The sequence below is a fragment of the Hemitrygon akajei genome, chromosome 19 (genome assembly GCF_048418815.1).
Source record: "Hemitrygon akajei chromosome 19, sHemAka1.3, whole genome shotgun sequence".
NCBI lineage: Eukaryota > Metazoa > Chordata > Chondrichthyes > Myliobatiformes > Dasyatidae > Hemitrygon > Hemitrygon akajei.
The window spans coordinates 5238580-5253863 of NC_133142.1; the positions used below are offsets into that span (position 1 = coordinate 5238580).

Genomic DNA, 15284 nt, shown 5'->3' on the forward strand with positions numbered 1-15284 from the left:
AGATCTCTGAGAATCTAATCTGGTCCCAACATATCGATATAGCTATAAAGAAGACAGAACAGTGGCCATATTTCACTAGGAATTTGAGGAGATTTGTTTTGTCACCTAAAACACTCAAAAACTTCTACAGATGTACTTTGGAGAGCATTCTGATAGGCTGCATCACTGTCTGGTATGGGGGCGGGGGTGCTATTGCACAGGATCAAAAGAAACTACAGAAAGTTGGAAATTAGCCAAGTCCATCTTGGGTACTAGCCTCTGTAGTATCCAAGCCATCTTCAAGGAGTGGTGCCTCAGAAAGGCGGCATCCATCATTACGGACCCCCATCACCCAGGGCATGCCCTCTTCCCATTGCTGTCATCAGGAAGGATGTACAGGAGTCTGAAGGTACACACTCAGTGAGTCAGGAACAACTTCTTTCCCTTTACCATCTGATTTCTGGATGGACATTGACCATGAGCACTATCTCACTACATGTTTTGCACTACTTATTTAACTATTTAATATATTTAATTACTGTAATTCACAGTTTTTATTATTATGTATTGCATTGTATTCTGCCACAAAGACAACACATTTCACAACACATGCTGGCGATATTAAACCTGATTCTGATTCTGTTTTAGTTAGCCAGCGAGAACAGAATGCAAAGCGGCGAATCTAAACTTCATGAACCTCGAGCAAGTAGAGGTGGCAGGACTATCCCTCCTCCTCCATATAAACAGACAAAACCTCTTGTTTTTTGATGGCCCCATGCAAAAGTTTAGTTTGTGATCCCCACATCAATAAAATTAAGACTGCTAAACAACCTTGTTCAGCACTGGGCCAAAATTGCAGACCAGCGAAAGTGCCTTGTTATGAGCCAGCTGGCATCTTTGAATCAACCCCTGTTGCAAAAAGGGATTGACCTGGATTTCCAGAGTGGAACCTGATGCCTACGTTCACTGCTGTGACCACTAATCCCCTGGAACCCACCTCTGCCAAATCCCAATGGCCAAACTGCTTATTCAGTCATTCCTGGAGCCAAGCTGGGCAGGTCAGAGAAGCCCTAACAACAAAACTCCCCAGGAAAATTTTGACAGCCATGTGTCAAAGTTTTCCAAACATCCACAAAGACTTGGAATCCAGAAAGGTGAAAAAAATAAAAGAGAGCGTACTTAATAATGTGAAGCCAGGTGTGTCTTAAAATATTCTTGCCTGATTTTTCTCCTTCAAAGCCCTGAAATCAATGATCTTGCAGATTTTGTATCAGCTCTAATGACAAAATTCTGGCCAGACTGGGAGATACCACTCCGAGACAAACACAGCCCCAAGTCTTCCAGCGCAGTTCACAATCGGGACTAGAGCTTATTAGATCTTTGGTGGGGGGGGGGGGGGTGCACGATACAGGAAGAGCAGCTTATCTACCAATTTCATGCTGATTACACGACGGAGTTCTGATTTGTGGCATTGTATTACAACTAAGATCAAGACGGCAAAGGAAATACTCCCTCGAAATTTAATGAGAGGTGTTCTCATTGAAACATATAATAAATTTCACTGAGTGATTGCTGGGAGGAAGTTTCTTCAGGATTGGAACCCTAAAACAAAGTGTCACAAATTCACACTATGAAGTCGGCCATTCAGAACTAAGATAAGGAAAAATATTTCACTTATAGATTGAGGGTCAGTTCTCCAATTTACCAAAAACTGAGGCTTTTGAATACCACATGACTCAAGGGCAATGGGGATAGTGTGGGAAGATCAAGCGGAGGTCAATGATGAGCTTCAAACCGTTCTTGGAAAGTCAACCAATGATCAACTTTACCTCTTTATTTACATGTATTAGGAATTTGCTGTGGCGTGTTAGTGTGTGACATGCAACAAAAAACAACAACATTCTACAGTTACAAAGGATAACAAATTATATAAAACTGATGTTAGAAGTATGCATATGGGAGAAAATGTGCATAAATACATAAATACCAGCATGTATCGACAATGCAAACAGCATTATAAAAAGTGGTTTAAAGTGTTTACAGTGCAATGAAGGGGTTAATATAGAGGGGGAAGCCAAGTAGAATGGTTAATCAGATTAACTGCCCGGGGGAAGAAACTTCTAAATTGGCGTGAAGTTTTTGTTTTAATAACCCTATAGAAGGGAGCTTTTGGAAAAGGTTGTTTGATGAGCATATTCCTGCTGCTATTTGTATTGTTATGAAATCTGTGGCAATTCTTTTCCAGACCAGGCAACAAAAAATAAATCAGCACACTGACTTCCAAATGAATACATTATTTAAGATGATGGAACTATCATCTAAATAACCCCTAAATAACACAACATACTTTTTGGGACAACAATCACTACTCCACAAAGATATCGAATTAGAGCCCCAGCATTGCTGAGTGAACACTTCCAGTGCATGAAAAGAGCAGCAATTCAAAGAGTAGGCCAAACATGATCTAGATTGATAAAAATAAAAGAGTCATTAAATCAGAGACCAATCCCAATTATTAATTTGAACCCTCAAATTCTTCTCTTAAATAACAATGCTTAAATATCAATGGGTGCCATAGTAGCACAGTGGTTATCACAACGGTATCACACACAAAATGCTGGTGGAACACGGCTGCCTGACCTGCTGCGTTCCACCAGCATTTTGTGTGTGTTGCTTGAATTTCCAGCATCTGCAGATTTCCTCGTGTTTATCACAACTGTATTATAGGTAGTTTTTGTTTACACAGAGAGAGGTGGGTGCCACTGCCAGGATAGTAGTAGATACATTGGGGATATTTAAGTGACTCTTAGATAGGCACCTGGATAAAAGAAAAATGGAGGGCTATGTGGAAGGGAAGGCTTAGAATGATCTTAGAGAAGGTTAAAAGGTTAGCACAACATTGTGGGCCAATGGGCCTGTGCTGTACTGTTCTATCTCATTCCTTGATATTTCTAAAGCTATGCTACATGTTGGGCAAAAATTTTCTTGCCGACCCCTTTTCCCATTCTTAACATCGTAGTGTATTGCTGGTGTGCCAGATGAGAGCACCATTCAGATTGAGCATTTTTATTATTTCCTTTATCAACCTTCACATGAAGGCATTTTGTCCACAAGCAAAAGTTACAAATTTCTCACTATTAGAGTCCAGTCAACAATCTTCAGAGCATGCTAAGAACTTTAATTTTGTACATCAATTGACAAAAAAGGCTCATAATTAGTAATCAGCTTTTATTTTGTTTATGAAATATCATAAATATTCACCCACTATCCCCTCACACACAATCACCCTAGAGGTAGCTAATTCAGTCATGGACATACAAGAGACTGCAGATGCTAGAATATGGAACAAGGAATGTGATGCTGGAGCAACTCAATGGGTTAGGCAGCATCCACGGAAGGAAATGGACAGTGGATGTTTCAGGTCGAATTCAGATGCTGCCAGACCTGCTGAACATCTCCGACCTATTAAACCACCAGAGCCTAAAATAAAAATTACCTTCTCGATGATTTTAGCCATATATTCTGTACACTGGTCTTCCAGCCGGGAAAGTCTGAAGAGTTTTGCTGTCTTCCAGATGCTGACTACGGTGTCCTCAGTCAGCATGGTTGCAAGGGTCTTTCCACATAGCCTCTTCAAGCCTGGCAGAAGATACATGTCAGCAACACACAGCACCTCATACACATTTTCCGGGGATAACTGCAAGCAGGAGAAAGGGAGAATGAACATCTAGGGCTGTAACACTCTTGTCAAGACTCACAAACTAATTTCCCTGCTTTTACACATAAGAGATTTCCCAGTAGCCTCCTCAACTGCCACAATGAAGCCACACTCAAGTTGCAGAAGCAACATCTCAAATTCTGTGTGAGTAGCCTCCAACTTGAGGACATGAACATCGAATTTGCTCACTTACGGTGATTCCGTACCTTTTCTCTCTTTTTCCATTTCCCATTCTGGCTCCCCTCTTACCCTTATCTTTCTCCTCACCTGCCCATCAATACCCTTTGGTGCCTCTCCTCTTTCCCTATCACTCATGGTCTGCTGTCTTATCAGATTACTTCTTCTTCGGCCCCTTACCTCCTCCATCTATCACCTCTGAACTTCTCACTTCATGGACCCTCTCCCCCACCCACCAAACGACCTTCCCTTTCAGCTGGTTTCACCTATCCCCTCCCCCTCACCCCCACCCCCACCTTCTTATTCTGGCCCCTGCTCCCTTCCTTTCCAGTCCTGAAGGCAGGTGCTTGGAATGGGCTGCCAGAGGTGATGTTGGAGCAGATATGATGGTAGAGATTAAGCAGGTGCTAGATAGAATCATACATATACAGGGAATGGAGGGATATAGACCATGTACAGGCAGAGGAGATATAGTTAAATTCAGCATCATGTTCACTGCAAGCATTGTTGGACAAAAAGCCTGTTCCTTTGCTGTGCTCTATAATGCAACCCCAACAAAGATTTTAAGTCACATCAAGAGGAAAGGAACATGCCTTATAGTGGTGATTTTTCAGTGTATGATCATTTACTGGGGCAAATTAGAAATCTTATTTGCAGTGTGTTACAAAATGCAGTTTGGTACATCTTCTCAAACTATGAACCACCGACAGGAGTAAATGGCCATACAAGCTACTGATCTAGCAGTAAACCTAAGTAGTTGACCAACTACTCATACAAAATGCTGGGGGAGCTCAGCCAAGTCAGGCAGCATCTACGGAGAGGAATAAACAGTCAACGTTTTGAGATGAGACCCATCAGATGTCCATCAGGACATCTCAGCCCTAAATGTCAACTGTTCAGTCCCCTCCATAGATGCTGCCTGACTTGCTGAGTTCCTCCAGCATTTTGTGCGTGTGTTACTCTATACTTCCAGCATCTACAGAACCTCGTGTTTACAGTTAACTATTTCATGTCTGAATAGCATGCAACTACATAGTTAAGATTTATTATCACTGGCATAAATCGTAAAACTTGTAGTTTTGTAGCAGCAGTACAGTGCAAGACATAAAAATCACTATAAATACAAAAAGACTATAAAATATGAATAAATAGTGCAAAAAGAGAGAAAAATAGTGAGATGCTGTTCATAGGATCATGACTGTTCAGAAAACTGATGGTGAATGGGAAGCGGGGGGGGGGGGGGGGGGGGTGTGTGTGTGTGTGTGTGTGTGTGTGTGTGTGTGTGTGTGTGTGTGTGTGTGTGTGTGTGTGTGTGTGTGTGTGTGTGTGTGTGTGTGTGTGTGTGTGTGTGTGTGTGTGTGTGTGTTTGTTTGTTTGTTTTCAGGCTCCTGTACCTTCTCCTTGATGGTATTACTGAGAAGTGGGTTAAACTGATCCCTGTCACACTTTCTCACAGTAATGAGGAAGAAACCCTGTGAGTCCTCCACAGTCCTTGAGATTAAGGATGCAACCGCCTGCAGTTCTATAAGAAAAGGCAATTGCATACTTCTACTGTGTGAGAACAACTGACTAAATCAGAATGGACATATGAAATAGACAGATGGACAACCCTGATGCATTGTCTAGGCCAATGTTTCCATGATCAGGCATCGTGGTCATCTTTATGTGTCGTGTCATAAGACGAGGGTGATCATGGTCTCATGACCACGATTGTTCTTGGCAAATTTTTCTACAGAAGTGGCTTGTCATCGCCTTCTTCTGGGCAGTGTCGTTACAAGACGGGTGACCCCGACCATTATCAATACTCTTCAGAGATTGTCTGTCTGGCGTCAGTGGCTGCATAACTAGGACGTGTGATATGCACCAGCTGCTACACCTTGCCCAAGGGTAACCTGCAGGCCAGCGGAGAGAAGGAGTGCCTTAAACCTTTGATAGAGAAGTATCTCCACCCTGCCACATAACATGAGCAGGCATGGAATCTAAACACATGGAATCAGTAAGGCAAAGTTGACTGGCAAATTCAATTAATTTACAGTACCCCTCCAAAAATTATCCTATCATGCATCCCCTTCCCATTACTTATTGCAGCCCCAAGCCCTCACTTTTTCCAAGCCAGCAAACCTGTCGCCAATGTTTTACATGAGCATCAGAAGTGAAATAAACAAAACGTTTTTTATATGAATGATGATAGAAACCTAGAACTTGCTTTCTCAAATGTGGTCTAATGCTCTTTGAGTTGGAATTTTTAAGACCTTATCAGAAAGATTGTTAAATAAAGGGGAAAAGATTAGCTTTACTCATCACGTGCACATCCAAACATAATGAAATGTACTGTGTGCATCAATGACCAACATAGTCCAAGCACAATCTACTAACTTGTACGTCTTTGGATGTGGGAGGAAACCGGAGCACCCAGAGGAAACTCATATAGTCATGGGGAGAACGTACAAACTCATACAAACTCCTTACAAAGAGTGGCAGGAATCGAACCCCTATCAGTGATCGCTGGAACTGTAAAGTGCTATGCTAACTTTCCTACCATGCCACCTCACAAAGTTCAGGATCTGCTCTCTATCCCTTAGTAATACCAAGAGATAGAGAGCAAAAGTTCCAACCTGGAGCTGAAGTACATGATCCAACTGAAAGACAGAACAGACTGAATGGGTTGAATGGCTGCCAACAGTGCATAATTATCGACGACTTATTACAGTGTATGACTTTCAAAGTAGGATGAGGGCACATCCATTATTTATTTTTGATTTGCTTTTAATACAGCACAGTACCTCTGATGCAACTGTCATTGAAATAAATGTTTATTCTCTTTAATAATCTACAAAATTTAATAAATTCAAATTGAAATTCGTAGATCCTGGCAATATTTGTAATCAATCATACCTTTGCCTCAATTTGGGAGTATTTTTCAATTTACAAACCATCAGTGCTCCCTAGCGGCAGAATTCAGTACTACAGCATTATATCAGTTCAAGCAATGCTGGAGCCCTAACCCTAACCCTAACAGTTAATGTTTCAGGTCGAGGCCCTTCATCAGAACTGGATCAACATTAAATAACATTTGATAGGTTCTTGATTGGTCAGGGCATGAAGGGATACAGTGAGAAAGCAGGAGACTGGGACTGCAAAGTACCATTTCACACAGGAACAGAACTGCACAAATCCACAGGCTCCTTAAATCTTCACAAGGCTCATCTGTTGCCTTCTAAAAGATTTTACACTAACAATTGCCAAGATTTGCCAAAAAACAATTTTGTTTATTTAGAGATACAGGGTGGAATAGGCCCTTTTGAGCCGCACCACCCAGCAATGCACCTGTAATCCTCACCTGATCACGGGACAACTTACAATGACCAATTAACCTGCTAACCTACTTTGGACTGTGGAAGGAAAAACACACACACAGAGGAAGGAATATTGAAACTTGCTCACAGAGGATGTAGGAATTGAACTCTGACCTCCCCAAATTGTAATCATGCCGTGCCAATCACTAGGCTACCGTGGTGCCCAAAAAGTTGCCAGATGCAAGAGCCTGAGTCATTGGGAGAAGTTGGGCATGTTAAGATGGGTGGGGGATGTCATTACAGAGGTGTATGAAATCATGAGAATCACACAGTCATTTTCCCAGGGAAAGGGAATCAAGAACTAGAGGGCATAGCTTTAAGGTGAAAGGTGAAAGATTTAATAAGAACCTGAGAGGCAACTTCTTCACACAGAAGCTGCTGAGTAAACTGAATCAGTAAGTGGTTGAGACAGGTACAATAGGGTATTTAAAAGACACTCAGAGAGGTACAGGGATAGGTAAGGTTTATAATAAGGGTCCCCAACCTGGGGTTCACAGACTCCACAGTTAATGGTAAGGGTCCATGGCATAAAAAAAGGTTGGGAACCCCTGGTTTAGAGTGATATGGACCAAATGCAGGTTTGCTTAGATGGGCATCGTGGTTGGATTGGCATGTACAAGATGGGTTGAAGTGCCTGTTTCCATGCTGTATGACTCTACGGCACAACCTCAAACTGCATTTGATTGAGAAGTTCCAACCTTGTACCATCCTGTGCATGCAGAAACATTTCCTAACTGTTATCCTGAAATGCCTAGCAACTGAGCCAAGCTAAATCGCCGGCTGTGTCATAGGGTCACTTGTGCCCTGAAGCTTGGATTTTATTGAAATACAGATGTCACGCCAGATCCAGCCTGTCTGAGCTGTCCTCTTGGTTCTTCCTGAAGTGAGACATCACAGTGCACCACTGATAATATGACTGAAACCTTGACAGTCATATTGTCTGTATTAAAAATGCCCCAGGAAGGCTTCCATGCAGTAATTCCAGTAACACTGTTTCTCATTCTTTGTCCCTGCCCTGGGTACTTAAGCTCAATTTTATTGCTCCCTCTCCCTCCAATATCTACTTCACGTTCCACACAGCCAAAGCCCACAGCCACAATTCCTTCTTTATTCAGAGATACAGCATGACAACAGGCCCTTCTCGTGCTGACCAATTACACCTATGTGACAATTAAACTTTACCTGGGCACATAGGTTAAGTCACTAGGCTGGGTCTACATATAAAGAAACTTGCAATTTTTCAACCACAGTGATGATTCTTTAAAAAATTATTGTATTGATGAAGAACTTCCAGAAATTGTTTATTTATTTATTTAGAACACAGCATTGTTACAGGTCCTTCCAGCCCAAAAAGACTGAGATACCTAATTACACCCATGTGTCCAATCTTATAAGTTTGGACTGTGGGAGGAAACCAGACCACCTGGAGGAAACCCACATGGTCACAGAGAGAATGTACAAACACCTTACAGGCAGTGGCGTAAATTGAACCCAGCTGACCGGCACTGTAGCAGCGTTATGTTAACAACTATGCTACTGTGCCATTCCTGTGAACTGTAAATGCTGTTTCTTTCTCAGGTATCCTAAACCTTTACAGTGAATTGTTACCTTCATGGAATCAAAAAGATTTCAGTTCAGATGTGGCTCAAAGCAATTCTCTCTTCTCCGTCAGGATATTCCAAGGAACAATGATCAAGAATCAAGGATCAACTTTATTTGTCATGTACATTTACATGTATTACGAATTTGCTGTGGTGTTGGCCAGGGTGCAACTTGCAACAAAGAAGTTCATAGTACATTTATTATCAAAGTACAAGTACAGTATACAACCTTTTTTGTCTTCCTGCAGGCAACCACAAAACAAAGAAACACTATAGAACCCCCACACAATAAAGACCATCAAATATCCAATGTGTGACACAAACAGCAAATCGTGCAAACAATACAAAGTAAACAAATAACACACAGAACATTTACTGCAGAGTCCCCAAAAGTATACAGCCACGAGCTGTAGAGGCGAGTGAAGCTGGTCCAGGAGCCCAATGGCTGCAGAGTTAATTCAGTGCCAAAGCGCCTCAACCAAATCATGTAAATAGCAAAAAAAAGTAAACAAGAGTACATGGAACATGAACTGCAGAGTCCCGAAAAGTGAGTCCACAGCTGCGGAACGCATTCAGTGCTGAGGTGAGTGAGCCTGATTTATGCTCCCAAACACAGCAGCATGGGACCCAATATTCCTGCACCTTCTGCCAGCAGCAGCGGGAAGAGAGGGAGACTAGTCAAACACACCAGGTGCTGCCGAACACCTCTTCATTTTCCACTCTCATACTAGCCAATTTTAAGCTTGCTTGACGTTTTAATCGGCGTGAAGTAATGGAACCAACCATGGGTTCATGTTCTGCCACTGGGAATCAATGCAGCCACCCCCAGCAACGGCTGCCCCTGCACTCTCCTCACTGAATCCCCCAGGAGATCGCAGAAGCACCAGGTCATTCAGTTGGATCAAAAAATACATTCTTAAAATGGAAATTCAGGCTGCAATCAATGCAGTTCATAAGTGTGCTTAGAAGAAGAGTATCTAGTAGTTTTGTGAGCAGTCTGCAAAATGTTGCTGTGAGTCACTGGTGCCATCTTGCTTGTCAAAAATACCAACATTCAGTAATTATAAAGAATAGAGAATTATATGAAAATAAAGTTAGAGGTTAAAGGACAGATATGAAATAAATTGTCTGTAAATATACCTGTATAAATACCAGAATGTTATAGAAACATAGAAAAACAGAAAACCTACAGCACAATACAGGGCCTTTGGCCCACAGAGCTGTGCTGAACATGTCCTTAACTGAGAAACTACCCAGAGTTACCCATAGCTCTCTATTTTTCTGCTCTATATACGTGTCCAGGAGTCCATTAAAAGACCCTATCGTATGCGCCTTCACCATCGTCGCTGGCAGTCCATTCCATGCTCTCACCACTCTCTGCGTAAAAAATTTACCCGACATCTTCTCTGTACCCACTTCCAAGCACTGTAAAACTGTGCCCTCTCATGCTAGCCATTTTTGCCCTGGGAAAAAGCCTCTGACTATCCACACAATCAATGCCTCTCATTATCTTTTACACCTCTATCAGGTCACCTCTCATCCTCCGTCGCTCCAAGGAGAAAAGGCCAAGTTCACTCAACCTATTCTCATAAGGCATGCTCCCCAATTCAGGTGACATCCTTGTAAATCTCCTCTGCACTCTTTCTATGGTTTCCACATCCTTTGTATAGTGAGGCGAAGGTGACCAGATCTGAGCAGAGTATTCCAAGTGGTGTCTGACCAGGGTCCTATATAGCTGCAACATTACCTCTCGGCTCCTAAACTCAATCCCACAATTAATGAAGGCCAATGCACCGTATGCTTTCTTAACCAGAGTCAACCTGCGCAGCAGCCTTGAGTGTCCTGTGGACTTGGACCCCAAGATCCCTCTGATCTTCCACACTGCCAAGAGTCTTACCATTAATACTATATTCTGTCATCATATTTGACCTACCAAAATGAACTACCTCACACTTATCTGGGTTGAATTCCATCTGCCACTTCTCAGCCCATTTTTGCATCCTATCAATGTCCCACTGTAACTTCTGACAGTCCTCCACACTATCCACACCTCCAACCTTTGTGTCATCAGCAAATTTACTAACCCATCCCTCCACTTCCTCATCCAGGTCATTTATAAAAATCACAAAGAGTAGGGGTCCCAGAACAGACCCCTGAGGCACACCACAGGTGACCAACATTCATTCAGAATATGACCCGTTTACAAACACTCTTTGCCTTCTGTGGGCAAGCCAGTTCTGGATCCACAAAGGAATGTCCCCTTTGATCCCATGCCTCCTTACTTTCTCAATAAGCCTTGCATGGGGTACTTTGTCAAATGCCTTGCTGAAATCCATATACACTACATCTACTGCTCTACCTTCATCAATGTGATTAGTCACATCCTCAAAAAATTCAATCAGGCTCATAAGACATGACCTGCCTTTCACAAAGCCATGCTGACTATTCCTAATCATATTATGCCTCTCCAAATGTTCATAAATCCTGCCTCTCAGGATCTTCTCCATCAACTTACCAACCACTTAAGTAAGTATTTACGAAGGGTGATTGATAAGTTTGTGGCCTAAGGTAGAAGGAGATGAGTTATTAACTTCAAACTTTCTGCATAATCACTTAAAGAGTTGAACTGCATAAACTCATCTCCTTCTACCTTAGGCCACAAACTTATCAATCACTCATGCTGTGGACACTTTCTATATAAGGCACTATATAAATGTTATCTCCTTCTTTAAACTGATAGAGTATCAACCATTCCTTCAATTATTCCTTTAAACATTGGGAGGACAAGAAACAGGTGAAATTCAGCCATAAATTTAGTTGTGAATCAATGGACAAATTCCTACTCAGAAAATTCTACAGTACTGAAGGTCATTTGGCTCCACTCTGCTTACAAAAGATCTTGTTACACTAGAATATGAAAATAAATCAGCAATTTATCATATCAGCAGGCTCTGGAAAGGTTGTGGAATCAAATGTGGAAGGTGATTTTGAACAAAACACATGAGTATTTTATCAGGTTCACTACCAAAAAATGTACCTGCAGTGTAAGACAATAGAAAGCTTTCTTTTACATATGTGCCTCAATTTAACTTATTAAAACCCATATTCTGCACAGATGGTGACAAGTCCCTCCTCTATTTTACAAATGCAAATCTAATTAAGTGTGGGATCTCAGGAGAACTAATTTATTTACTCATCAATGAATAATAAACATCCTACCACACATTTCATCATACCTTGGGGAGCTGTTAGAGATTCTTCCAAAATTATTTAAAATTCAGTGAAATATGCCAACAATAAAAATGGAATTGTGCGGGAGAGAGTACAGAGAAGAGATTGGCACAGTAGCGTAGCGAGGACAGTGCAGTATCGCCAGTTCAATTCCCACTGCTCTCTGTTAGGAATCTGTACATTCTCCCAGTAATGGCGTGGATTGCCTCCAGGTGTTCAGGTTTCCTCCATATTCCAAAGACGTGCAAGTTAAGGTTAATAAGTTGTGGGGCATGCTATGTTGGTGTTGGATGCATGGTGACACTAGTGGCCTGCCCCAGCACATTCTCCTACTGTGAACATAGAAATCTACAGCACATTACACGCCCTTCAGCCCACAGTCTTGTGCTGACTGTGTAACCTACTCTAGAAACCTGCCTAGAATTTCCCTAGTACATAGCCGTCTATTTTCTAGGTTCTATGTACCTAAGAGGCTCTTAAAAGAGCCTATTGTATCCGCTTCCACCACTGCCACTGGCAGTGCATTCCATGCACCTACCACTCTCTGTGCGAAAACTAACCCCTGACATCCCCTCGGTACCTATTTCCAAGCACCTTAAAACTATGTCCCCACATGTTGGCCATTTCAGCCTGGGAAAAAGTCTCTGGCTATCCACACGATCAATGCTTCTCATCATCTTATACAACTCTGTCAGGTCACCTCTCATCCTCCGTCACTCCAAGGAGAAAAGACCAAGTTCACTCAACCTACTTTCATAAGGTACACCCTCCAATCCAGGCAACGTCCTTGTAAATCTAATCTGCAAAACTGTGTTGGTCGTTTTCACAAACAACTCATTTCACCATATGTTTCAATGTACTGTAACATGCAACAAATAAGAGCACATCGTTAAAAAAAAAGCTCTTTTAAAAGAAAAGATTCACCAGGATGTTGACTAGACTGGAGGGCTTTAGTTATGGGGAGAGCTCGGAGAGGGAAGGCTTGTTTTCCCTCAACTGACAAGGACTGAGGTACAACTTGATAAAAACATGCAGGATTATGACAGGTGTACATAGTATGACAGATAACCACGGTAGTATGATAACCATATTAGTATGATCATAACCAGAGGAGGGATATCAAAAGCAAGAGGTCATAGATTAAGGTGAGCGGAAGGAATTTTAGAGGGGATCTAGGGGTGAAGTTAATTTTCAGACAGATTGGTTAATATTTAGAACCTGCTACCATGGGAATTTGGATAGCAGGATGGAGATACGTGTCTACCAAAGGACCATTAGACCGTAAGACATGGGAGCAGAATTAGGCCATTCAGCTCATCGAAGCTGCTCAACCATTCCATCATGGCTTAATGAAAGGAGGTGTAAGGTGCTCCTTCCCTCCGCTAGCCTGCAGGCTACCCTTGGACAATGTGTGCCACCTGCTTAGCCCCCTGAACAGGGTCACATGAAGCCATGGGAGCAGGTGATGGATGATAGAACGTGTAGCTGGTGCATATCACCTACGTCATACAGCACATAATGATGATGATGACCGTAGAGTTTATATAATTACTAAATTTAAGAGATATTTACACAGACACTTAAGTAGACAAGACATAGAAAGATACAGTCCTAAAGAAGGCAAGTGAGATGAACGTAGATCAGGGGTTCTCAACCTGTGGTCCACATTCCCCTTGGTTAATAGTAGGGGTTCATGGCATAAAACAGATTGAGAACCACTGCAGTAAATAGACAAAAAGGTCAGCACGTCATTCAAAACTGTGACAGTCTTCTATAGATGTGCAGTGGATTGTATATTGACTGGTTGCATCACGGCCTGGTATGAGAACACCAACTCCCTTTTACAAAAAAGCCTTCAAAAGGAAGTGGATACAGCCCAGTCTATCACAGGTAAAGCCCTCCCCATCATTCAGCATATCTACAAGGAACGCTGTCGTATCGATCATCAAGGACCCCGCCCACCCCCACCATCCAGACCATGCTCTCTTCTCACTGCTGCCATCAGGAAGGTGGTACAGGAGCCTCAGGACTCACATCAACAGGTTCAGGAATAGCTTTTACCACTCAACCATTAGCCTCTTGAACCATAAGAGATAACTTCTCAACTTCACTTGCCCCATCATTGAACTGTGTTCCCACAACCTCTGGACTCACTTTCAAGGACTCTTCACCTCATGTTCTCAAAATTTATACTTATTTTTTTTTCTCCTTTTGTATTTGCACTTTCTTGTCTTTTGCACAGCGGTTGTTTGTCCGTCGTTGTTGTATGAGGTCTTTCATTGATTCTATTGTGTTTCTTTGTATTTAATGTGAATGCCCACAAGAAAATTAATCTCAGGGTTGCATATGGTGACGTATATGTACTTAGATAATACTTAATTTGAATCTTAAACTTTGAACAAAAGCATCAATTCTGAAAAGAGATTTACTGTATATTTGCAAAAAAGTGTTTATTTTGGAAATCTTAAATAAAAACAAGAATACTCTGGAAATATCAAGCAGAAAAAGTAGCATCCTTACAGAGAAACAGAATTAACACACCATGTTCTTATGAATGATCATTAAACTAAAATGTTAACTGCTTCAAAATGCATGGATGCTGCTGGCCTGCTAAGAAGATCCAGCAATGTCTGTTCTTACTTCATCCCATTCCCTTGACACAACGTTGGTGATGTTGTGTCATCAAGCCCGAGCACCGTTCAACAAGACTGAGCATGATTTGTTGGCACCAAAATGTGTGGCGACACCTGTGGGTTGCCCCCAGCACATCCTTAGATGAGTTGGTTGTTAACACAAACACATTTCACTGTGTGCTTCAATGCTCATGCGATAAGTAAATCTGAATCAGTTGACATGTGCACCCTATCTTACCTCGGTTTCATCACTGTAGATGTAGTAGAGGACTCGAATGAAGATTTCTTCTGTCACATTGTGCAGTGTCACCATGGGAATACTGGGCTGACTCTGAAGCTGCTCACTCTCAGAGAAATGGTCCTGCAAAAGTGCTCTGAAATAATCACTACGACTGCAAAAAAATGCCTGCAAGCACAAAATAAAGGATCAGCGTCAAACCTTGTGCACCACAGGACTATGCAATCCATATGAAGCATCTTGGCCCAAAACATCAACTGCTTATTCCCCTCCAAAGATCTACCTGACCTGCTGAGTTCCTCCAGAATTTTAGATGTTTAACTTGAAAGTTTTTTTGGCTAACATTGGCTG

At 42.0% G+C, this 15284-nt stretch overlaps 1 protein-coding gene across 3 annotated transcripts in view; it reads right to left on the minus strand.

The window, feature by feature from the left end:
* The window catches only part of abtb1 (ankyrin repeat and BTB (POZ) domain containing 1), an 84675-nt gene that overhangs the window by 9335 nt on the left and 60056 nt on the right, over positions 1-15284 (minus strand). For 2 of the 3 annotated variants that reach the window (XM_073072011.1, XM_073072010.1), the window contains 2 exons: positions 14934-15101; positions 3476-3676 (listed from right to left, as the gene is read on the minus strand). In XM_073072011.1, coding sequence (XP_072928112.1) covers positions 3476-3676; positions 14934-15101 — 369 coding nt within the window. Of the gene's footprint in view, positions 1-3475; positions 3677-14933; positions 15102-15284 lie in introns of those variants that run through there. The other variant, XM_073072012.1, reaches the window with a different exon arrangement.